The sequence below is a fragment of the Myotis brandtii genome, unplaced genomic scaffold (genome assembly GCF_000412655.1).
Source record: "Myotis brandtii unplaced genomic scaffold, ASM41265v1 scaffold2720, whole genome shotgun sequence".
In the NCBI taxonomy this organism is placed as follows: domain Eukaryota; kingdom Metazoa; phylum Chordata; class Mammalia; order Chiroptera; family Vespertilionidae; genus Myotis; species Myotis brandtii.
The window spans coordinates 20422-44609 of NW_005360353.1; the positions used below are offsets into that span (position 1 = coordinate 20422).

Genomic DNA, 24188 nt, shown 5'->3' on the forward strand with positions numbered 1-24188 from the left:
TCTCTCTCTCTCTCATCGATGTTTCTAACTCTCTATCCCTCTCCCTTCCTCTCTGTAAAAAAAAATCAATAAAATATATTAAAAAAGAAGAAAAAGAATATCCTCCAGTGAGGATTTTTTTAAAAAAAGTCATTGTCAAACTTTTTGGGGAAGTGTTAATTTCTGCTCCCAAAGCTAAAGTGTCTGTGGTGAAATAAGCTTTCTTAAGGCTACATAATAAATACCTCTCCTAATGAGTCAGGTAATACATTTAACATAGTAAAGACTCAGAGAAACCTCCAAGTAAAATTGAAAGCTATTACAAGTTTATTCTCAATCCTGTTTGTACATCAGAAAAGCTTATTTGAGTTTTAGTAAATACAACACATGGGTCCCATCCCATACTCAGGATATGAGCGGGGCCAATATCAAGACTCAAAAAAAAGAACAAAGAATTGGGTACAGTACCAGAAAAAAAAATTTTCTCAGTAAAAGAAGCAAATTCTTTGCAATAAGTAGTAAAGGACCCTAATGTGTCACCCCAAAATATGCCTAACATGTAAGTTATGTTGAACTGAGACAAATAAGCAGCAGAAAATCCAGGAAAAGCACCCCCCCCTTTTCTAAAGGCAAGATATAAATTCTCCTTTTACTGGAGGCAGCCTCTTAACCCAGACACAGCACCAGAAGAATCTGCAAACAAACTACTCCATTAGTTTCCTCACATATATTTACCTTTCTGCAACCTGCCACCCTGGGGAGGCTAACACTGCTTTCCTTTGTCCTGTTATTTCTCCACAAATTTATTGGTCTTTGTTGAAGATACTATGTAAGTCAGAATGCTAAGCCTCCAATTTGAGCTACTCTTCATTTTAGTTTCTCAAGTGTCGTGTGCTGCATGTGTTAATAAACTGTTCTTTTTCTTGTTAATTTTTTGTTAGAATCCTATCTGAAAACCTAAGATAGGTAGAAGTAAAGTTTTACCCCAGCTAGAGTGGTATGAAAGGCAGCTCATGAAAGCTTGAGAAAAGAAGAAAAAGCTTGGAATCACTGCCACCAGAGATATAAAAGGAAGTTAAGGGATCAAAAATTGAAGTCTGTTTACCAAGCAGCTCAAAGAGCCCTCTTTAAGTCAGAGTAAGACTTTGAGCAGAGCCAATCAACCTGGTTCAACAGCCCAGAACAAAGAGAGGAGTAAAGGTATTGATAAGTTTCCCAAGGACTGGAAATTAACAAGGCGGGGACTAGAAGAAGTCCTGATGGAACCTATTACTTTCCTAGGGTTGCCATTAAAGAGTACCACACACTGGTTGGCTTAACACCACAGAAATTTATTGTCTCACAGTCTGGAGGCCAGAAGTCCAAAATTAAGGTGTGGGCAGGACCCTGCTCTCTTGGAAGCTTTTAGAGGAGGATTCTTCCTTCCTTTCCCAGCTTCTAGCAGCCCAGGCATTCTTTAGCTTGACAATTCCAATCTCTCCTATAGCCATCTTCCATGTCTTCACATGGCATTTCGTGTGTGTGTGTATGTGTTTACAAATTTCCCTCTAATTATAAGAATACCAGTCACATTGGGTTAGTCCTACCCTAATGATCTCAACTTAATGTCCCAATAAGGTCATATTCACAGGTAGGACTTCAACATATCTTTTTGGAGGACACATTCAACTCATAACCTCAAGTAACTTGGAGAGTTAAGGAGAACTCAGCAGAAAGCATTAAATGAAATCGTATTGGCCTGGCTGAATAGGAAGATAAGCCAGAATGGGCTGGGACACAGGAAGGGGGAGAAGAGTTAGGGAGGGTGCTAGAAGTTTTGAAAGAAGCCTTGTTAAATCACTGCCAGAAAATCTATTGAAAATCTAGGAGAAAACACATTAACATGTTAGTAATAGTGGGACCACTGATGACTTTCTTTACACACTTTGTACATTCCAAATTTTCTATAAGTAGTGCACAACTTTTATAACGAGAGCAACAATCATTATTTTTAAAATAACTATCCAGTAACTTCCACAATCCTCTTGAGTGCTTACAATTGAGAGTATAAAGGTAAAGAGAAAAATACATATATAGGATAAAAACATGTAAGAAAATAAGAAACAAATTTATGCTGACCTACAATCTGCATTCAATAAATACTTACAAATAAATGCAGAGTAGAAAAAAGTGGCTTTCATCTCAAACAGACCTAAATTTAATCCCAACACTCCCATTTGCCAGCTAAGCAATAATTAGTGAGTTACTCTAAAGGTTTGTTTTCTCACTTGTAAAAATAGGACTTTAATCTCCATCTCACCAAGCTGTTACAAGAGTCATATGAAAGCATTATGTGAAGAGGCTAGCACAGTGTAAATACTTAAAAGTTTTTCAACATTTCCACTATATTAATAAACTTGTATATACAACCTATGATTTTAACAGACAGACAGCATAATCAACACTTGACGGCTGAGACCTGGTCAGGTGAAGAGAGTAGTAGCATGGGCAGAGTCAGAGAAGACTGCCTCAGTTTTCTGATACAGAAAAGTGAAGGATATAGTACTTACTGGAAAGAGGAATTAGGCAATTGACGTGAATGTGGATTCCATACATTTGTCAAGTTTCAGAAAAAAATGAGATAAGCCTCAACAGTGGGATGTCCACGCTATGTGCCTATAGCACCAGTTAGGACACTTCAGACGGCAAGTAACCAAAATGCAACTAAAATCGCCTCATACAAAAAGGGAGCAATAATCTCAGATAACAAGTAGTTTGGGATTAGGGAAATTCCAACAGTTTGATGATGCCAGCAACGACCATGTTTTTTCTTCCTTTCCACTGTTACTGTACTCTCCTCAGTTCCAAGACAGCTGCTAATATCAGAAAAGAGCTGTGGCTTTCCAAATACCTCTTTTTAGAAGCTACAAAAATATTCCCCAGAAAGTTTCCCCACCTTGGAAAACTTCCCAACCTATCTCATTGGCCAGAATTACCTCACATGGGACTGCTTCTCCTGAAGCACATAGAGGGTGGACACCAAACAGTTCAATTAGAAAGATCCAGAAGAGAAGCTGAGAAGTGGGGCAAGTGGCTAGAAAGGCAACCAACAGGATCTGCCATATCTGTCTTTCTACAGGACATACAGGGAGATGAACAAAACACAAAATTGGAGTTCTGAATGGATAGTACTGATGTACTATGAAGGATCACTATGAAGTTAAAGAAGAGGGCCAAGAAATGGGTGTCCCTGGGACATAGGTAGGGATTCTTGGGCCAGGGAAGAATAGCCATGATCACTTTCCACCAGTCACTGGTGGGATGACTAAAGATGCTAATGGGCTCAACCAAAAAAACGGCCGGAGACATGAGACAAAAGAACAAGAAAAAGTGTGTAGGTGCACTCCATCCACAGCATTGTAGAATGAGATATCTCCAGCCCCATAATCTAGGAAAATGCCTAGCCGGTGGAGAGCTGGCTCTAGCTTGGTGGGACTCACAGGGGAGCCTGTTAGGGGCCAATAGCCAGCAGGACTCCAACAAATAGCCCAGATGCCCATATGAGGAGACATTTCTGCGTTATCAACAATCCCCATGACGTCCTCCTGACACACCCCCACAGCAATCTCCCGGGTATCTCGGTTCTCAACTTCCCAGTAATGTTTCCCTGAAGTGAAAACGTTTTTTCCCAAAACACATGGTAAGTGTTGAAATTTCTCCACAAAGTGTGTGTTCTGCTGAGGAGTCCTCCATCCAGTAAAGTAGTTCCATGCTGTAGAAAGTAATGGCCTAGAATTGGCGGGTGCTCCATTTTTCACATACCTCCCTTCCTGGGAGAAGACAAGGTGGGGATGACCTGTGTCTTCAGCTGCACTGATAGCCACTGCAGAGAAAAAGAGAGCTGAGATAAATAATGCAAGAGCTTACCACCAGCCCTCCTCCAGAAACACCCATCATTCCAGTTTCAGTTCCATCTTTCTCCTCCTAACATGTACTGTCAGGCATGAGACTCCTCATTGCCTCTCAACTATCCCTCAGGTGGGCCACTAGCAACCTGAAATCCTCATTTCCCTTCTGCTGCAAAAGACTAAGACCTAGAAAATTGGGAGCTCATTAGATCACGGCCATAAGACTTCACAACCAGCAAAAAATTTGGAGAAATATTAACAAATTCTGACTTGTTGAATCAGAACTAGACCAAGACTGTTAACTGGCTGGTCCTTTGTACAGGTACACATGAATGTCATCATTAACAAGGTTTCTCTTCACTGGTTCCAGTTGTTCACTGGGCATCTCCACAGGCCCCCAACAGATAACTCAAAACGGAACTTACTATCCTAAGTCTCCTTCCACCCACTTGGGACGAGGCCCCCTACAAATGCAGATATCATTGTCTTCTATGTCTCTAAGGTATAACAGCATTACCTCCACCCAAATACTCACACTTTGACATCTTGAGGTTATTTGACTCTTCTTTCCCTCTAACCCTCAATGACTAATTTGTCACCAAGTTCTATCAATTCTACCTCTGAAATATCAGTCGGGTTCTTTTCCTCCTCTCATTCTCACGGCCACTGTCTTTACTCAGATCTTCAGCATCTCTCACTTTAACTTTGTCTATAACATCCTCCCTGGCCTCCCAACCTCCAAATTCTCTTCCCTCTGACTCTCCATGTCTCTCTAGTTTGTCTTATTTTTAAAATCATGAATAGATGTTGTGTTTTGACAAATGCTTTTCTGCATCTATGAGCTTATCATATTTTCCTTTTTTAGTTTGCTACTGTGGTGAGTTACATTTATTTTTTTCAAATATTTAAACCATTTGGTTGTGATGTATTATCCTTTTAATATGTTGTTAGATTCAGTGTGCTAAAATTTTTAGAATTATTCTATGTTCATAGGAAACACTGATCTATAGTTCTCTTGTAATGTCTTTGATTTTAGTGTTATGGTAATGCAGGCTTCATAGAATGAATTGGGAAATATTCTCTCCTCTTCAATTTTTTTGTAAGAGTTCATGTAGAATACATATTTATTTCTTAAATGTTTGGTGAATTCACTAGTAAGGCCATTTGGGAAGGTTTTTAACTATACCACCAATATCTTTCATAGAAATTAAGTTATTCCAGTTATCTGTCTATTCTTAAGCAAGCTTTCCTTATTTGTGTCTTTTAAAGATTTTGTCCATTTCACCTACGTTGTCAAATGTATCAGCAAAAAGTTGTTCATAATGTTCACTTATTATCTTATTAATATCTGTAGAATCTGTAGTGATGTTGCCTCTCTCATTCTTTTTTTATTGAATTTATTGGGATGACATTGGTTAATAAAATTATACAGGTTGGTGCTGGCCTCTCATTCTTGATATTAGCAATAGGTATCTTCTCTTATTTCTGGTCATTCTAGTTAAAGGTTTATTAATAAAATCAATCTTCTCCAAAAATTAGCCTTTGGTTTCAATAATTTTTCTGTATTCTATTGCAATATTTCTATTTCCATTCTTTTAATTGCTTGCTTTATTTGCTCTTCTTCCAGTGTTTTAAGGTGGGAACTGGACACTGAATTGAGAACTTTCTTCTTTTCTAATATAGGTTAGTGCTATAAATTTCTCCTTAAGGATTGCTTTAGCTGTACCCCATAAATTCTGATTTGTATTTTCCCTTTCATTCAGTTCAAAGAACTTACTATTTCCTTTTTTATTTCTCTTTTAATTCCTGGGTTATCTAGAAGTATGTATTTAGTTTCCTAATACTTGGGACTTTTCCATGGACATTTTTGTTACTAATATCTAACTTAAATGCATTATGGTCAGAAAACATACTTTGCATAAATTGAATTCTTTTTAATTTAATGAGATTTGTTTTATGGCCTACCTTGGTGTATCTAGTTAAAATGCTCCATGAACACTTTTTAAAAATGTGTATTCTGGTGTTCTATATATATATATCAGTGAAATAAAGTTGGTTACTAGTGATCTTCAAGCCTACTCTATTTGCTGATTTTCTGCCTACTTGTTCTAAAAATTATTGAAAGTATTAAAACACCAGCTATAATTATGGATTAGTCTATCCTTCCTTGTAGCTCTATTAGTTTTTGCTTAATATATTGTGAAGCTGTTATTACATGTATAAATGTTTAGAACTGTTATGTCCTCCTGATGAATTAACCCATTTATCATTAGGAAGTTACCTTTTTTATCTCTGATAATATTCTTTGCTCTGAAATCTTTGGTATTAATATAGCCACTCTAGATTTCTTTTGACTAATATTAGCATGGTGTATCTTTTTCCATTGTTTTACTTTTAACATGTATTTATATTTAATGTATTTCTTGCAGCATACAGTTGAGTCTTGCTTTTTTATCCAATCCAATTAATCTCCATCTTTTAATTAGGATATAAGACAATTTATATTTAATAATTAATAATATGATTGGTTTTGTATCTATCATCTTGTTATATGTTTTCTTTTCATTTTACTTTTCAATTACAGCTTACATTCAATATTATTTTGTATTAGTTTTATGTGTACAGCATAGTGGCTAAATAATCATATACTTCATAAAGTGTTCCCCCAGATACTCCAGGACCACCTGGCACCATACATAGTTACTACAGTATTAGTAACTATATTCCCTATGCTGCACTTTACATCCCCATGACTATTTTGTAACTATCAATTTCTACTTCTTAATCCCTTCATCTTTTTACCCAGTGCCCCAACACCCTCCCCTCTAGCAACCATCAGTCTGTTCTGTGTCTATGAGTTTGTTTCAGTTTTATTTGTTTATTTTGTTCTTTGGATTCCACATATAAGTAAAATCAAATGGTACTTGTCTTTCTCTGACTTATTTTACTTAGCATAACACTTCCTAGGTCCATTCACACTGTTGCGAATGGTAAGATTTCATTCTGTTTTTATGGCCAAATAATATTCCATTGAATATATGTACCACTACTTTTTGTTGTTGTTGTTGTTGTTAATCCTCACCTTAGGATATTTTTTCCATTGCTTTTTAGAGAAAGTGGAAGGGAGGGAGGTTTGGGGAGGGGGGAGAGGGAGAGAAACATTGATGTGAAAGAAGTGCATCGACTGGTTGCCTCCTCTTCCCCAACCAGAGCCAGGGATCGAACCTGCATCCCAGGTATGTACCCTTGACCAGGAATCGAATCCTTGACCATTTGGTGCACGGGGCCTGTGTTCTAACCACTGACAAACACCAGCCATGGCTATACCACTACTTTTTTATCCACCTGTCTATTGATGGGCACTTGGGTTACTTTCGTATCTTGGCTATTGTAAATTAACATTGCAATGAACATAGGGGTGCATATATTCTTTTGAATTAGTGCTTTGGGTTTCTTTGGATATATATCCGAAAGTGAAATGGCTGGGTCATAAGGCAGTTACATTTTTTATTTTTTGAGAACCCTGCACACTATTTTCCATAGCACCAATTTGCATTCCAACCAAAAGTGCATGAGGTTTCCCTTTTCTCCACATCCTCACCAACACTTGTTGATTTATTGACATTATGACAAGTGTAAGATGATACTGTGGTTTTAATTTGCATTTCTCTGACAGTGACTTTAGCATCTTTCATGTCTATTGGCAATTTGTAATTCTTTGGAGAAGTGTCTATTCAGTCCTCTGCACACTTTTTAATTGGATTGTTTGGGTTTTACTTAATTATTTACTTATTTGTTGAGTTATATGAGTTCCTTATAAATTTTGAGTATTAATCCCTTATTGAATGTCTCATTCACAATTATCGTTACCCATTCAGTATGTTGTCTGTTTTATTGATGGTTACCTTTGTTGTGCAAAAACTTTTTCTTTTGATATAATCCCATTTGTTCATTTTTGTCTTTTGTTTTCTTTGCCGGAGGAGATATATCAGAAAAAAAATACTGCCAGAGATTTTACTGCCTATGTTTTCTTGGAGGATTATGGTTTTGAGTCTTACATTTAAGCCTTTAATCCATTTTGAGTTTATTCTTCTATGTGGTGTAAGAAGGTGGTCTAATTTCATTTTTTGGCATGTATCTGTCCAATTTTCCCAACACCATTTAGTTACCCCCTTGTATTTTCTTGCCTCCTTTATGAAATTTTAATTGCCCACATAGGCGTGAGTTTATTTCTGGGCTCTCTATTCTGTTCCATTGATCTCTATCTGTTTTTATGCCAGTACCATGCTGTTTTGATTACTATGGCCTTGTAGTATAGTTTATCAGGTAGTGTGATACCTCCAATATGTCTTCTATTTTTCCTATTTGTTCTTTTTTCTGTCTTCTTCTTGATTTATCAAATATTTTTATGATTCCACTTTATCTCCTTTGTTTTAATTATCTGTTTTATTTTAGTGGTTGTTGTGAGGCTTACCAGAATCTACCTTCAAGTGATATTATACCACTTCACATATAACAACTGTTTAATAGTATACTTCCATTCTTCCCTCCCAACGTTCATGCTATTATTGTGTATTTTACTTGTAATATGTTACAAACTCCACAATGTTATTGTTTTGTCTGTCTGTTTAAACATTCAATTACTGTATTAGTCAGGGTACCAAGGGAAATAGAACAAATAGGATGTGTGTGTATATTCAGAGAGAAAGATTATAAAGGTATTGGCTCACATGAATATGGTGACTGGAAAGTCCAAATCTACTGTGTATGGGCAGGCTCAAGACCCATGGAAAATTGATGCTCCAGTTGAAAGGAGCCAAAACTGCTGATGAAGTCCACAGGCAATCTACTGTAGAATTCCTCTTGCTCAGGGCTAGGGAGGAGTGGTCCAGCCTTCTGTTCTAGTTAGGCCTTCAACTGATTTGATGAGGCCCACCAATATTATGGAGGACAATCTGTCTTACTCAAGTTTCCCAAGTTAAATGTTAATCTCATCCAAAATACTCACAGAAACAACCAAAATAATACTTGACCAAATATCTGGGCACCCAGTGGCCCAATAAAGTTAACATGTAAATTAACCATCACTATTTACTTTTAACGATATTTAAATGACAAAAATATATATATTTAGTTATATCATTATCATTTCAGGTGATCTTTTAATTCTAGGTTTTTTCTTTTAGTTCTTTAAAGATTTTGTTCACCTGCATTGTTTCCCATGAGATATGTCATGTCATCTTTATCTTTGTTCCCCTATAACATGTTTTTATCCTGTTATATTTAAAATTTTCTTTTTTAGCACTGCTTTTGTTGTTTTCATCATATTTCTTATGCTTAGGATTTGTTGAGCTATTGGATCCGTGTACTTACAGTTTTCAATAAATTTGGAAAATTTTCGGCCATTATTTTTTCAAATACTTTTGTTTCATCCCATCCTACTTCTCTCCTTCAAGGACCCCAACTACCATGTATTACACTGCATGAAGTTGTCCCATACCTCTCTGATGCTCTTTTCATTTTAAGTACTTTACTCTGTGCATTTCATTCATTTTGCAAAGTTGCCACTGCTCCATTTTCAAGTTCGTTAATTTTTTTTCTGCAATGTCTAATCATCTATTTATCCAAACCTGTGTATTCTTCATCTAAGTCATTCCAGTTTTTATCTCTAGAAGTTTGATCCAGGGTTATTTTTTTATATCTTCCATGTCTCTATATGCCTATTTACAGAACAGTTATAATTATTGTATTAATGTCTTGTTTATTCTAATAACCTGATCAATCCTGGGTCAATTTCTATTAATTATTCTCATTATGAGTCATGTTTTCCTACTTCTTTGCATGCCTGATAATCTTTGATTGGGTGCCAAAGATTGCGCATTTACATTGCTAAATATGCACTCATTTTTTAAAATTCTAATCAATCTTCTTGAGCTTGTCCTGGGATGCAATTACTCAGGAATAATTTGATCATTTGGAGTCTTCATTCATGATTTTTATGGTGAGTCCAAAGCACTGCTCAGTATAGGTTAATTATTCCCCACTAATGAGGCAAGACTTTCCTGAATACTCTATTCAGTAATCATGAATTAAGAATGTTCCAGTCTGGCTGGTACAAACAGGTACTGTTCCTAGGCCTGTGTGAGCATCAGGAACTGTTCCTTATAATCATTTTGGAAACTTCTTTCCTTAACCTCAAGTAGTTCTTCACAAGCTTGTTCTGACCAGTACTCTGCTGAAAACTCAGGGTTGCCTCTGTACATCATCAGGGTTCTTTCTCTGTATAGCCATCTCCTCTCCGGTACTCTGCAAACTCTCACTTTTTTTGTTCTCCCTAGACTCTCAGTTCCATTGCTCAACTCAGGGAGTCTACCTGGCTTTACCTCGGTTAACCCTCAAATGCCAAAATTGTCATCTCTGCTGTGAAAACTTCCCTACTTCACCTGCAACAGAACTCTTCCTCTGTGCATATATAATATTTCATACCACTGATAAACACTGAATCCACAATATTACAGTGATATGTGTCTATGTCTCCAATTTGCTTATGAATACTTAGAAGGAAGGTCTTTTTCTTTCTGTATCACTAGTGCCTTATAACAACACATAGTATGTGTTAAATGTTTCTTTGTTTTGTTTTCTGTTGTTGTTAATCCTTGCCCGAGGATATTTTTCCATTGGTTTTTAGGGAGAGTAGAAGAGAGAGAGAAAGACAGAGAGAAGCATTGATGTGAAAGAAACACATTGATTGGTTGGTTGTCTTCTGCACGAGCCCTGACCAAGGCCCTAGGCCGGGGAGGAGCCTGCAACCAAGGTATGTGCTCTTGACAGGAATCAAACCCAGGACCCTTTGGTCTGCAGGCCGACGCTCTATCCACTGAGCCAAACTGGCTAGGGCTAAATAAATGTTTCTTGAATGAAGCATATATCCATTCATTCCTAAGTAATTACCATTTTTCCTGACCCTCTTGTTAGTTTCATATCCTGTTTCCTCCTTCCTTTCCAGACTTCTCTTTGTTTATTCTCTTATTTTAAAGACTTATAGGGAGCTCCAACTCCTACAAGTTCTGCTCACCTTCGAATCGCTTCAGCATTTCCTTCATCAGTGGTATATGGCACACAGTCTTCACCTCTAGAACTTCAAGGGAATAGTTTACATCTTGGTTCTCACTCCTAAAAAAAAAGTACAGAAGGCTGCTCTTCTTAGGAGACAACTAGGGCAGTTAAGACCCCCAACTCCTATGAAGGTTCCCACTCCAAAGCTTAGACAACTTCTCTTCTATTCCTTCTTGCAAAAGTGAACAGAACTCCTCTTCCACAGGCCCCTCCAGGTGTGACCAGATTGCCCCATGGAGCCCAGCCTTGTTTCCCCTCTACTCAAGCTGTATCTTTACCATTCCATGCAGACCCCCCATAAGAAAGAAGGAGTTCATACCTGGTCAAAAGATCTTTTGGATTCTGTGAAGAGAAGAGAAGAAAGAAAGAAGTAAGTTTGTACCTTCCTCTTGAGATCTGGTACTCAACTTTGTGAGCAGTATTTTTCTGTCAGCTGCTTTTGTTTATGTCACATATGATCTCTTGCTGCCAAAGCAAATGAATTGACACAATGTCCTTTTTCTCCTGTGACCCCTCTGTACTAGCTGACAATGTCAATCAATCCCTTTCTTGAAACTCTATTCTTCCTCTTTTAGCACTATGACATTAACTCTCTCCTGCTTTTCGCCAACTTCTCCATCTATTCTCTTTCAATCAGAGACAGTAACAAATGTTGGCTAGGATGTGGTGAGAATATAAAATGGTTCAGCCACTTTGGAAAAGAGTTTAGCAGCTTCTTAAAAAGTTAAATATACCAAACTGCCTAGCAATTCTGCTCCTACTATCTTGAAAACATATGTTCACACACAGAATACCAGACAAATGTTCATAGCAGCATTATTCATAACAGCCAAAAGATGGAAACAACCCAAATGCCCATCAATTTGTGAAAAGATAAACAAAATGCGCTGTATTCTACAATGGGATACTGCTCAGGAATTTAAATAGGAATGCAAATGCAGTACTAATATATGCTACAACATAAATAAAACTCAAAACCATTATATTAGATGAAAGAATAGATATACAAGATAACATAATATGATTGTGTGATATATTCAAAAAAGTGAAATCTACAGAGTCAGAAAGTAGGTTGTGGGAGCCTGGGAGTAAGAACAGAGATTAACTGCAAACAAAAACGGATCTTACGAAAATGCTCTAAAGCTGGATTGTGGTAAGGGTTGCACAACTTGATAAAATTATATTGCTCAATTGTACACTTAAAATGGGGGAATTATATCTCAAGAAAGCTGTTTTGTTTTGTTTGTTTTTTTAAAAAGGAAATATATCAAAATGATTAATTACCATTTGAAAAGTACTCAACCTCATTAGTCATCAAATGCCATGCACCTTTCAGGAAGAGGGAAGAGGTGCTGATTGAGGGCATGAGATAACATCATACATCATTTCAGATGGCTAAAATTAAAGAACTGATCATTCTAAGTATTGATAAGGATATAGAGCAACTGGATCTTTCACACATTGCTAGCAATGGTGTAAATTGGTACAACTACTGTGATCAGAGATTGCTCTCATTGATACATAACTGACAGAAAATGTACACATTAAGTGAACCAAAACAAGATGTTCTTAACTGCTTTTTGTAACAGTAAACACTGGAAACAACCCAAAGTTTGCTAATAGTAAAATGAATAACATGTTTTCGTGTACTGATTCTATGGAAAACTGTCACCCCTCATATCCAAGATTCCACATCTATGGATTCAACCAACTGCAGATCAAAAAGTTTAAAAAATATGTTACAGCCCTGACCGGTTTGGCTCAGTAGATAGAGCGTCGGTCCGCGGACTGAAGGGTCCCAGGTTTGATTCCGGTGAAGGGCATGTACCTTGGTTGCGGGCCCATCCCTAGTAGGGGATATGCAGGAGGCAGCTGATCGATGTTTCTCTCTCGTCGATGTTTCTAACTCTCTAGCCCTCTCCCTTCCTCTCTGTAAAAAATCAATAAAATATATATTTTTTTAAAAAAAAATGTTACATTGTTGCTGACTATATAGTTAGGCCTACCATGGTTGCATATGTACTAAAATTTACCTTTTTTTTCCCATTCCCTAAAAAACATAGTGTAACAACTATTTACATTGTATTAGATATATAAATAATCTAGAGATTATTTAAAGTATATAGGAGGATATGCATAGGTTATATACAAAAACTATGCCATTTTATAATAGGGACTTAAGTATCCATGGATTTTGGTATTCTTGGGGGGCTAGATACCAAGGAATAAAGTACTATGCAGAGGGTTTTCAACCTCAGCACTTTGGGCTAGATGAGTCTTTGCCTGACCCGAAGGGGAGGTGTGTTCTGTGCATTATAGGATGTTTTGCAGCATCCATGGCCTCTACACACTAGATGCTAGTAGTAACCACCTCTGAGTTGTGACAACCAAAAATGTCTCTAGACATTGTTTCTGGGGGAGCAAAATCACTCCTGGTTGAGAATTGCTGCTATGCAGTGATAAAAGCAAATGATCTACTGCTACCTGCAACACGTGGACTAATCTCACAAACACAGAGACAAAAGAGTGCATACTGAGCCCTGGCTGACGTGGCTCACTGATTAGAGCGTTGGCCTGTGCACCTGAGGGTCTCAGGTTCAATTCCCCGTCAGGGGCACATACGTGGGTTGCAAGTTTGATCCCAGCTCACATTCCCCTCCTCCCCACACAACCAGTCAATGTGTCTCTTTCTCACTGATATTTTTTTCTCTCTCTCCCTCCCTCTCTCGCCACCCCCACCCCCTTCCCTTCTCTTCTGCTCTCTCTGGAGATCTATGGAAAAGATATCCTCACTCCTTTGGTGAGGATAGAAAAAAAAGAGTGCATACTGAAAGACTCTTATTCAAAAACAAGCAAAACAAAAGTGTGAGAAGCCTGAAAGGAGACTAGCTTTAAGGAAGAGGTAAAGGATATTGATTGAGGGTGTGAGGAGGGCTTCTGGGATGCTACTTCTGTTCTACTTCTTGACTTGGATGGTGGTTATAAGGTTGGGTCACTTGGTGATAACTTGTCAAGCTTGTGATTTATATTTTTTTCTGTAGATTTTATATTAAAAATGTTTATCCTATCCTATATAATAAAAGCATAATATGCAAATCAACTGAACAGCAGAACGACCGGTCACTATGACGTGCATTGACCACCAGGGGGCAGACGCTCAATGCAGGAGCTGCCCCCTGGTGGTCAGTGAGCTCCCACAGGGGGAGCGCCGCTTAGCCAGAAGCCGGGCTCACAGCTGGTGAGCACAGCAGTAGTAGCGGGAGCCTCTCCCACCTCCACTACAGGCAGGTCTTAAGGAGCAAGAGGTCCCAAACTGCGAGAGCCCCAGACTACGAGAGGGATGTCTGACTGCAGGCTTAGGCCTGATCCCCGAGGTATCCCAAGGATCATCCCCCGAGGTGTCCCGGACTGCAAGAGGGTGAAGGCTGGGTTGAGGGACCCCCCCACCCCCAAGTGCATGAATCTCATGCACCAGGCTTCTAGTTTTACTGTAACAATAAAAATAATATTGTCAAAATCTGTGGACACAGTTAAGCAATACTTAAATATATGTATTATATCTAAATGCAATGATCTCCAATAATTGTCTAGAACTTTTACAACTTGCTTGAACAATGAAGTTCCAATTACATATCCAAACATCTCATCTAGCAGAACCTTTGAAATAACACATTTAAACACTGTTTAAAATACAGGTTTAATATCTAGTTAGAGTCTGAAACCTCAAAGATACACATGAGCCAGCAGAGTACTTACAAAAAAATTTATCAGCCAACGTAAGTGCAAGATTAGACAAATAATTAAAAATAGAGCTGGATCATAGCATCTCAGAGCCTCGGGGAATTTATTTTATTGATACCCATCCCTCCATCCTTTTTGTTTTTCATTTATTCCTTCACTTTTAGTACATAACTCACTTCTATTATTCTTAGAAACACAGCAACATTGAAAATAAAAACCATTCTATTGTGCTTAATTTTTTAATGTGTTCTTGCAAAATACATAGTATTGCTTAGGTTTATGTATTTTTAATTTATGCAATGAGTTAGAGTTTTTGTTGCACTCTGTTTCTGCTTTTTTTTTTCTTAGACATTATGTTTTTAAGATCCAATCCTGTTACTATGTATACATTGAATCCATGTGTCCACTTTTTGCCAGTTTCCTCTTTCAGTAATTGATACCCAGATTGTCCTCAACACCATTACACTATAAATAATGCTACTGTGAAATCATTATTTTTTTCTCCTTACTAGTTCTTGGGTTTGCTCTATAGCTCTTCCCACAACCACTGCCTTCTTGAGTTGGCATGCTTAGCTCATTTATATTTACCCTTTTGTTTGCTGGTAAATACAGGATGAGGCAAAAGTAGGTTTACAGTCTGAGTCTTTTGCCCCACCTTGTACAAACATAAATAAGACAAATAGAAAAGTCTTAGATGTGCTTCAGATCCTAGATAAATTATTGAACCAGGTGAATGATACCTACATTGTACATTAAGTTCCTTTAAATAGTAAATCTTTATTTAATTGTATAACGACAGTAGTAATACAATTAACATTTCTTCTATTAAACCCATTCACTAAGAAAGACATTCAGCTCTGAAGATAAGAGAATTCAGTTAGTGATGTTAACTAACCCCTCCCCTGCCGGTCTCACCTGAAGCAACTCCAGGATGGAGCTCTGGCTCTTCTCCTCGACCTCTAAGATGAGCTTCTTCAAGGAAGTGATTATCTGATGGAGCCGTAATGTGTTCTCAGTCCGTTTCTTCTTAGTCTCTTCTTCTTCTTTGCTCAACTTCTGAAGAAACAGTTGCTCTTCTTCAGCCAGGAAGTCATGCAGCTTTGTAAATTCTGCACTGAATCTCAATTTCTGATTCTTCATCTTGTCCTAGAGCCACATGAGATTTGCTCAGTCCTTGTTTCTGCCTAGTCCTTACTCCTAAACTCCTTGCACATGACTCCCCAGTAATCCATGGTCCTTCCATTTTAATTACCTCCTCCAGAAAAGCTCCTGCCTACCCCCCACAAATTTCCACTTCTCCTCTATTTAAACTTATTTGATATCTTTATATTAGTCTTTATAGTATTCATTTATTCTTTGTAACATCTGGGTCTCTACTATTGCTAGCAATGCTTTGTGTACTTTTTAAACTAAAATGCACATTGTGATTATCTGATGGAGCCGTAATGTGTTCTCAGATAACACATTCTTAGTTTAGCCCTCACTCAGAACATGTACTCTTCTGTTTTGTTAAACCTTTAGATATGTGCTTGTGCCAACACACATCATGCCTCCCAACTAGATTAGCATCTCTGAAAGCACAGTCCATTTACTTTCTACAATGCCATGGACCCAAACCAATTCCAACCTTAGGAAAAAGTGGGAAAGAAGGTGGCACTACCTCAAAGTAGAGATGGGGATGAAGTATATGGAACTCAGAGATCATTAGGGACAGATACACACTTCCTGTTCTATCACCTTATCTGCAAGGGGCCTGACAACTGATGGCAGCCACAGATTGCAAGGGCCTCAGAGGCAAGAAATGTCCAACCACTTCTGCTGTTACCTTCCACTCTGTAGCATTCTTCACTTCCATGTCCTGTAGATGCATGGCTTTCTTCATCTTGGCTGTTAGACTACACTGAGTCATAAGAAGTTTTTCCTGCGAGCAGAAACACATATTAGACAGAAATCATCTCTCCAAGCAACTTCCTTGTTCAAGAGCTTAAAAAATCACCTAATCCAAATAGGCAATGATATTGAGAAAATGTTGAAGATAGTCATAGGCCATCTTCAGAATAAGAAATATTCTGGTCTTAAATCACCAAAAAACTATATAGAATTTGCCTATTAAATTGGCAAAAACTGAACAATGTTAGACAATTAATAAGTATCTAGCACTGACAAGGTAGAAAAAGCTTCTGGCACCGTCATAGTAGGAAAGTACAAAGTTGCATCTTTTAGAAGGGCAGTGGCAAGATTTCACAAAATTTAAAATGTACATAATACTACTTCTAATAATCTATGCAACAAAACACTACTAAAGTAATCAATATATAGGAGTGTTCACTACAGCATTATTCATTATCAATGAGAAATTATTAAATAAATTATGGTATATTGATACTCCACATCAATTTCAGGTAGTTCTCTACATACTGACATATTATATTAAATTAAAACTAAGCTGTAAAACAATAGTATTATATAATTCTGTTTTGCAAAGAGTGTGTGTCTGTGTGTGTATGTAGGAGTTTGAATAGAAGAAAAATATGGGAGGTTATACACCAAAATATTAACACTAGTTATTTCTAGAGGATAGAAATGGCTTGAAAGTTGGGAGGAAGGGAGACTAGAAATTTTCTAAATTTGTTTTGTTTGAATTTCTATAAGAGACATATAATTTAAATAATTTTTGTAATTTAAAAACCCAAATAAGCTATTAAAAAAAAAAACAAGTCAGTCAGCATTAACAGAGTGGGCTGTAGAGGGGAAGCACCTGATAGCAGAATGTCAGACATGACCTTAGAGACAGAAGCAGGCAGGTTAGAGACACACACAAGAGGAGAGCCATTAGGAACTGATGACCAAATGACTGCAAGAAGAAGGAGTCCAGCTTTTGCCCCTGGGTTCTGGCTTGAGAAACTAGATGGATTGTAGGTTATTTATCAAATTAGAAGATATAAGAAGGAACAGTATGTAAATGGGAGGGAAGAAAATAAATTCTACTTGAATACATTGCATTTGAGATATCTGTGGAACATCCAAGTGGATATACACTAAGTGGCCAGATTATTATGACCACCTGACATTTGTAGGCAAATTAGCTATAATTTCCCGCTGAAGTTGCTAGAGGGCCAGACCATTATAAATAGGGAAGCAGGTTGTTTACCATGACAGTAGAAGTGATTTTTTTCTGAAGATATGGGAAAACAATGCCACTCAGTGTAGTTAGCAGTTAAGAGTCAAGAAAGATCTGAGCTAAAGAAGTAGATTTAGGGGTTAGAGCACAGGCAGCACTTGAAGCCCTGGGTGTGAATAAAACCACCCAGTAGAATTCTATAGAGTAAAAAAGCATCAAGGCTAAAATTGGAACAACAACAAGGGGTCTGCAGAGAATGAAAATCATGCAAAGAAGCTGCAATGAGGGATTGGTGAAAAAACATGAGTAATGGTTTCTTATACATAAAGCAAAAGAGTATTTAAATTAAAAACTGCTGAAACTGCCAAATGCTGAGGAATGGTTGAGGGAAGCTTTCTGTAAGTTGGTGTGTATGTCAAAATAAAAAGCTTAAAAGAAAAAAGATAAATGAAAAGAACAAAGAAATAAGTGGTATAATTACTTTTTAAATTATTCTCTAGAAGAATAATAAAAACTAAAAGGTATCACTTTTCTCCCAATAATTTATAAGTGACAATGCTTAAAGTTAGATCATTTAAAAACACAACACCAAAGTTGGCAAGGACATGGAGCAACTAAAACTCTCATACAACGTTGGTGGATGTATGAAATGGTACAACCGCTTCAGAAAAAGGTGTAGCATAAAACTAAACATACATTAATCCTAGAGTCCAGCAATTCTATTTCTTATTCCAGGAAAAATTGAAACATGTCTCAAATGTACACTTAAACTGTATCTATTTCATTATATTAAATTTTACCTCAGAAAATAACATAAACAAGTGTTAACTCTGGTTAATGCTGAGCATGCTAAAGTATAGGAGGAAGTGTACTCTCTGCAATTAACTTTAAAATGCTTCAAAAAGAAATAAGAATTGATGGATACAGAGAAGATATAGACATATGAATAGATAGGTGATTAACAAATAGAATAAAATGTTAATGACAGAACCTAGATGTGGGTATACTGGTATTATTACAAAACTAGAGGCCATGTGCACAGATTTGTGCACATTGAAAGGAAATTAATTAGAAGGTGGCCAGTGGGGGTGGGACTGGGCAAGACGGGCCAGACATGCCCTGGAGCCAACCTCCTGCGGTCCCTCCCCGGCTGGCCGCACCTGGGGCGGCACCATGGCTCGAAGGGTGCCTGCGGAGTGAGTGTGGGGGAGGGGTCCCTCTGGCAGGTGGGGTCCCTCAGCCTGGCCTGCGGGGATCGGGCCAAAACCAGCAGTCTGACATCCCCTGAGGGGTCCTGGACTGCGAGAGGGCAATCTGCAAAATTGCTGTCGCTGGGCAGCTCCTGCATTGAGCATCTGCCCCCTGGTGGTCAGTGCATCTCATACCTACCAGCTGGTCAGCCAGTTGGCCGGTCGCTTAGCCTTTTATATATGTAGATTCTTCCAACTTTGATATATGCTTGAAAATTGCACAGTAAAATGTTGGGGGGAAATAACATTAGGTTATAAAGGAATTTATATAGTAGTTCTGTTTTATATCACAATATCACTTGTACAATTTTCTAATATAATGTTTTATATGTAGCATTACAAAATCAACTTATTACTCCTAGTTGTTCACTTAAATAGGTATATAATCCTGCTACTCAGTAAGGTAAGTGATTATCTTAAATAATCTTATTATTTTATTCAATTATGTAACTACTACTTTGTGATCACTGTCAAATTCAATGTATATATGAGGTTTGTAATGAGATATGTATGTGACCACGATTTTTTTTAAGTTTTCACTTTTGTTTGATAATGAAAACAATTTAATCTTTTAAATAGAATTTTTCAATTTTTAAAAGCCTTTAACAATTCTAGTATGCATGAATTATCCTGCATAGTTGGTTCTATTATCCAAGACTCTTAAGTCTTTCTGAATCTTGCCACAGTTGGGATATAAACAGGATCCCTGAGTAAACTTGGAAAACTCCTTCCCTGCAATAACAGAAACTGCCAGGAGGTGGCAGGAGGGCAGCACCAAACATTTCAAAGCTGGCTAGTTGGTTTTGAAAAACCATTTTCTCTTGATTTAACATCAGAAAAATTTGTGTATATAAAACCATAAGTATAATAAAAGTGCATACACTTGCAAAATGAAGATATATGCTGCTTGTGATCATGTTGTTCAAATAACATTAAACTTCAAATCAGATATGAGTTTCCATCTAGACCTTCACAAACTAGTTATATATCTGAGGAAGTCAGCCTCACACATTTCCTGGGTCACAGCTGATAACAAATGGATTAAATGGTCTCTTAAATACCAGCTCTTAGGTTCTGTGCATTTCTGTCACTGTAATCTCTGCATTCCATTCAAGCAGGGAGATGAACCTCCAAAATAGAGATCAAATCAGCCCCCTTACTGTCTCCACTGCCACTCTCTAGTTCCAGTCACCATCATCTCTTGTCTGGACATGTGTAATAACCCCATGACTGGTTTCCTACTTCCAATCTTGTCCTTCTCTCATCTGATATTCACAAAGCAGCTAGAATAATCTTTCTAAAAGCCAATCAGACCATGTCACTACCCTACTTAAGATCCTTTATTGGCTTTCCTCATCACCAGAAAAATTCAAACACCTTATTATGGCCTGATATAACCCAAGTCATCTTATGCTACTTTCCCCCTCACTCATGATGCTCCTGGCACCTAGACCTTCTTTCAGTTCCAGGCTCTTCCCAGCCTCAGGGTCTTTGCATTTGCTGTCCACTGTCTGGAATGTTCTTCCCACTGTTCCTCAGATGACTGGATCCTACTCATCTATCAAGTCTCACCTGAATGTCATCTTAGAGAAAGCTACCCTGTTACTTCTCTGGCATGGTACATTATTTCTTTCACAGCATATCACAATCCGTGATTATTTCATTTATTTGTCTGTCTGTTGTCTACCTCCTACCCCCAGCCCAAATAGACTATGCACTTCATGAAAACAGTCTTTACCTGTCTTATTCACCATTCTATTCCCAGTGCTATGGCTGATGCTGTAGTATAGTGTCTGACACAAAACAGTGTTCAAGAGATATTTGTTAAATGAATTAATAGTAATGAAGGGATTAGCTCTGAGAATCAGCAGAATGGCATAAGAGTAGAAAGAACAGTGCTTAAAAGCCTTTCCATGCAAATAATCTGCTTCCTCAAGTTTATGAAGCTATTTCTCTTTCTCTGTTCTCTTTTTCTCCTCCACCACCAATGACTCTTAAAAAAAACAACTTGTGTTCATCTAAAAGACCTTTTGAGCCTGGCTGCTGTTGCTCAGTGGTTGAGTGTCAACCCATGAACCAGGAGGTCACAGTTCAATTCACAGTTAGAGCACGTGCCTGGGTTACAGGCTCCATCTGCAGTAGGGGGCGTGCAGGAGGCAGTTGATTTAAGATTTAAGGGCCCTGTTCTCCTTTCACAACCACCCACTTTATTTGCCTCAGCCCTCACCCACAAATGTATTTCCCCTTCCATTTCTCTGATGGGTCCTTTCGATCTCTTTTGCTGGTTACTAAGCACTGGTATTTCCCAGCTTCTCTTTATGCCCCCTTTTTCTTACCGTCTATGTGGTTCCCCTAGGGCAGTGATCGGCAAACTGTGGCTCACGAGGCACATGCGGCTCTTTGGCCCCTTGAGTGTGGCTCTCCCACAAAATACCACGTGCAGGCGCGCACGTACAGTGCGATTGAAACTTCGTGGCCCATGTGCAGAAGTCGGTATTTTGCCCTAGGGGAATCTCATCTGCTTACTTCTTCTATGGGTAGGCTGACCATTCTAAAATAGTGTTTCGAGCCTCTGATGTCCCCTGCCTCCTGTCCCTCTTCCTTAGACTTCCTGTCACAGTCGCCTCCCCTCAACATGTCCCAAAATGAGCACTAGAAACTGTCATCCTTGACTCCTCTCTCTCCCTTACCCACCAAATCCAATTAGTCACCAAGTCATTCAACTCCAGCACTCATGAATCCATCCCCTCTTCTCCATCGTCTGCCCTACACTAATTCAGGCCCTTATTGCCTCATGCTTGAAATGGTGCAACAGCAGTCTAATTGGTCTTTTCCATCCACATAGATATCAAAGTGATCTTTCTTAAACCAAAAACTGATGGTGTCATTCCCTGCCTTTAAATCCTCGATGCCCATTGCCTCAAAGAGAAAGCTACGAACAACATCCTTCATGACATGGCCCTTGCCCCTTTCTTCAACCTCAACTCCCACCATCCTCCCTCCCATGTTCTACACTCCAGAAGTTCTAAGCAACCTCCAGTCCTCTTACATATCACATGCTATTCCACACTGCCACACTGTTCCCTTGGCTTGAATATCCTCTCCCCTCCCTTGCTATACTTACCCTTCAAGACTGAACTTATGTTTAATGCTTCTGTAATGCCATTCCTCACTCCTCGCTGATCACTCTGACCTCAGACTTTCTGGGTACTTGGTACAAACTTGGATAACTCTCAGACACTAAAATTGTTGGTGTACGTGCTTATAAGACAAGGCCTATGTCTTTCTCGTTTGTTTATGTCCAGATTCTAGAACAATGCCTGGCATCCAGTAAGCATCAACAAATGTTACTGAATGAAGGCATTACTATATATTTCGTTGTCCAGCTTTACATCTATTTCCTGTTTGTAGTCAGCTGATAAAACTGTACAACATTTTTTAGTTTACAAAATCAGTTAACTTGTGTCATTCAGTGAGTGCATTCAACCAGTACTTACTAGATACCAATTCTTTTGGAGACCACTGGAGTTACACCATCAGTAATGGAAGGGGACAGGGCTACTCTGGAAAAGATGATCAAGGAAGATCTTCAAGCTAAAAGCAAGTAAGATCTAAAGGACAGAAGTATGGGTAGAGAAAGAGAACAGCCTTGAAAACAAAAGCAAGAAGGCCAGTGTGGCTGGCGCAGAGTAGGATAAACTGATCTATTCAACTGAAGCTTCTTAACTAACACATGAGATTGGCCAAATAATATACAATTCAAACATTGATTTTCCCAACTGATTAAAGAAGCTCGTAACAATACCCAGCCTCATTTTAACCCATGCTTTTCCCAAATCATCACTTGTCTGTAACACCCACAGGACAGACCTGCACCGTCCAATACAACACCCATTAGGCAGTGAGCACCCAAAATGTGGATAGTTGGAATTGATATGTGCTGTAAATGAATAACACACAGATTTTAAAGGTCTACTATGAAAAAAATAGATATTTCTTAAGAACAATGTTAAACAGTATTTTGGATAATTAGGTTAAATAAAATATATTATTAAAAATGAACGTGCCCTACCTGGTTTGGCTCAGTGCATAGCGCATCAGCCTGCGGACTGAAGGGTCCCAGGTTCGATTTCGGCCAAGGGCACATGCCCGGGTTGTGGGTTCCATCCCCCCCCCTCCCCCACACACACACAGTAGGGGGCGTGCAGGAGGCAGCCAATCAATGATATTCTCTCATTGAGGTTTCTATCTCTCTATCCCTCTCCCTTCCTCTCTGAAATCAATAAAAATATGTATTTTTAAAAAGTGAACTTCACCTGCTCTTTTTACCACTATAAAATTAGACATGTGGTTTGCCTGACGTTTCTATCAGACAGCACTGGTATACACACGCCCACTCAGTGCGTTTGCCTGGAACTAGACGCTCCCCGGGCCGGTTCCCGGGAAATCCTGCAGCGATGACAACTAACACCTGTGACCTACCACAGTAGTTTATTATTTTCTTACTTTGTTGTGTTGAGTTGTGTGAAGACATGTACATTATTTATATGCCCTCCTGCTGATGGTATCTGGGTTGGTTCCAGTTTGGGGCTATTGTGAATAGTACTGCTGGGAATATTCTTGCACATGCCTTAGGTCAGTGATGGCGAACCTTTTGAGCTCGGCGTGTCAGCCTTTTGAAAAACCCTAACTTAACTCTGGTGCCGTGTCACATATAGAAATTTTTTGATATTTGCAACCATAGTAAAACAAAGATTTATATTTTTGATATTTATTTTATATATTTAAATGCCATTTAACAAAGAAAAATCAACCAAAAAAATGAGTTCGCGTATCACCTCTGACACGCATGTCATAGGTTCGCCATCACTGATAACTAGACGCTGCCCGGGGCGGTTCCCGGGAAATCCTGCAGTGATGCCACAGCCCGCCCCGCCCCTCCCACCCCCCGTTTTCACTTCCGCTCAGAGCTCCGTGCAGGGTCACTTCTTTGAGCCTCAAAGGCGTTTTCGTGCTTCCCAGGGGGCCAGCCGCCACCCCGGGCGTCTTTGACGACAGCGAAGTGGCCGGTACACACTCCCGGGCAGCCCCGCG

The 24188-nt window shown here is 38.6% G+C and overlaps 1 protein-coding gene across 1 annotated transcript; it reads right to left on the bottom strand.

Annotated features, from left to right (window-relative positions):
- Positions 1-283: 283 nt before the first annotated feature.
- TRIM4 (tripartite motif containing 4) lies at positions 284-22569 on the bottom strand. Its single transcript, XM_014541456.1, is given in 7 exon segments — positions 284-3841; positions 10942-11039; positions 11302-11324; positions 15639-15869; positions 16549-16644; positions 21886-21929; positions 21932-22569. Coding segments are annotated over 7 exon segments (1248 nt in total). The 5' UTR covers positions 22101-22569; the 3' UTR covers positions 284-3254.
- Positions 22570-24188: the final 1619 nt, after the last annotated feature.